At 45.8% G+C, this 1,270-nt stretch overlaps 1 protein-coding gene across 1 annotated transcript; it reads right to left on the bottom strand.

The window, feature by feature from the left end:
* Positions 1 to 158: 158 nt before the first annotated feature.
* LOC121964023 (protein virilizer homolog) lies at positions 159 to 827 on the bottom strand (the record flags this gene model as incomplete). The annotated part of the gene is made up of 2 exons (XM_042514255.1): positions 159 to 346; positions 439 to 827. Coding segments are annotated over 2 exons (577 nt in total), but the record flags the coding sequence as incomplete, so codon positions are not given.
* Between the last annotated feature and the right edge of the window lie 443 nt (positions 828 to 1,270).

A 1,270-nucleotide genomic window follows, 5' to 3' on the forward strand; every position in this document is an offset into this window, starting at 1 on the left:
CAAACTGTGCAACTGTGTGGCTTGTGTTTATCAGGCAAATGTGCAACACTAACATGACTTCAAGTCATGTTAGTGTTTATTAGTTTTGTCAGTGTTCTATCTTTTGTCTTACAATAAAAAAAGAAAAGAAAGCATCAAGTGTCGATGCTCAGCCCTACAGATGTTTGACCAGTAGGACAGAGAAAGTTACCTGAGTGCTCTGCATTGGCAGTGGAAGAGGCAGCAGCTCAGACAGCAACGTCAGACCAGAGAAAAGACCTTCAGGAGCTTTCAGCAGTGAACCCAAAACCTCCTTCAGCATCAGAGACCAAGTGTTGCTGGCCAGAGTCTCTTCCGTATGAGTCACCTGCACCAAAACATGCACAATAATGATGACTAATAACCCATTTTGCACAACATTTCTTCACTAAACAAATCTGCCTACGCTGATTCACACACCTCTTCATTAACACCCTGTGTGAAGGTGAGCAGTACATCCACGATGAGCGCCTGCACTCTCATCTCCTCTCCGTCTAGACGTCCAGACGCGGGGATGGAGCACACGATCATGTGGAGCGTCACCAACACGCTGGCCACGCGAGTGTCCCTGAATTGGAAAGCTCCTCCGCGCAGCAGCTCCGTCAGCATGGTGCGCAGCAGTCGCAGCGTGCCGATACAGATACTGAGGATCATGCAGCGCTGCGGCGTGGGGCCCATGTGTCCATGCACACGCCATGGCTGCAGCAACACGCTGCACAGCTTCTGTAGGACACGCACACACGTGTCCAGACCCTCGCCAGAGAACAGCTGGACTCCTGATAGGCTCCACTTCAGATCCCTCTGCTGACCTTTAGAGAGGGAGAAGACAGAAGGAAAAATGTTTGCAATACTGTTCAGCAACTCTCTCTTGTACAACTGTTGCAGTCAACATTACTGCACAAGGTAACCAGTTATACAGCTTAAAAGTAACCTGTGGAGTTATTGATCAGTAGTAGCTATGAGTCCACATTCCTGCCAATGGTCTCCTACTATTCTATTCATCTAAAGTAGGGGTCGACCAAAATTGGTTTTTCAGGGCTGATACTCGTACCAATTATTAATAGTTAACCGATATGCATTTGCATTAAAATTTAAGCATTTTTGACCACTCGAGAACAGATCAAAATTCCTCCCAAATACTACATTAAGAGACCAAGACCTCGAGGAACACCTCCTGAACACTAATGTTGTGCTTTGTTATCAGTTACTTTTAACACTGGGAGACTTCTATAAGAATTTTTAAATAATTAAA

This window comes from Plectropomus leopardus, unplaced genomic scaffold, assembly GCF_008729295.1.
Source record: "Plectropomus leopardus isolate mb unplaced genomic scaffold, YSFRI_Pleo_2.0 unplaced_scaffold13708, whole genome shotgun sequence".
NCBI lineage: Eukaryota > Metazoa > Chordata > Actinopteri > Perciformes > Serranidae > Plectropomus > Plectropomus leopardus.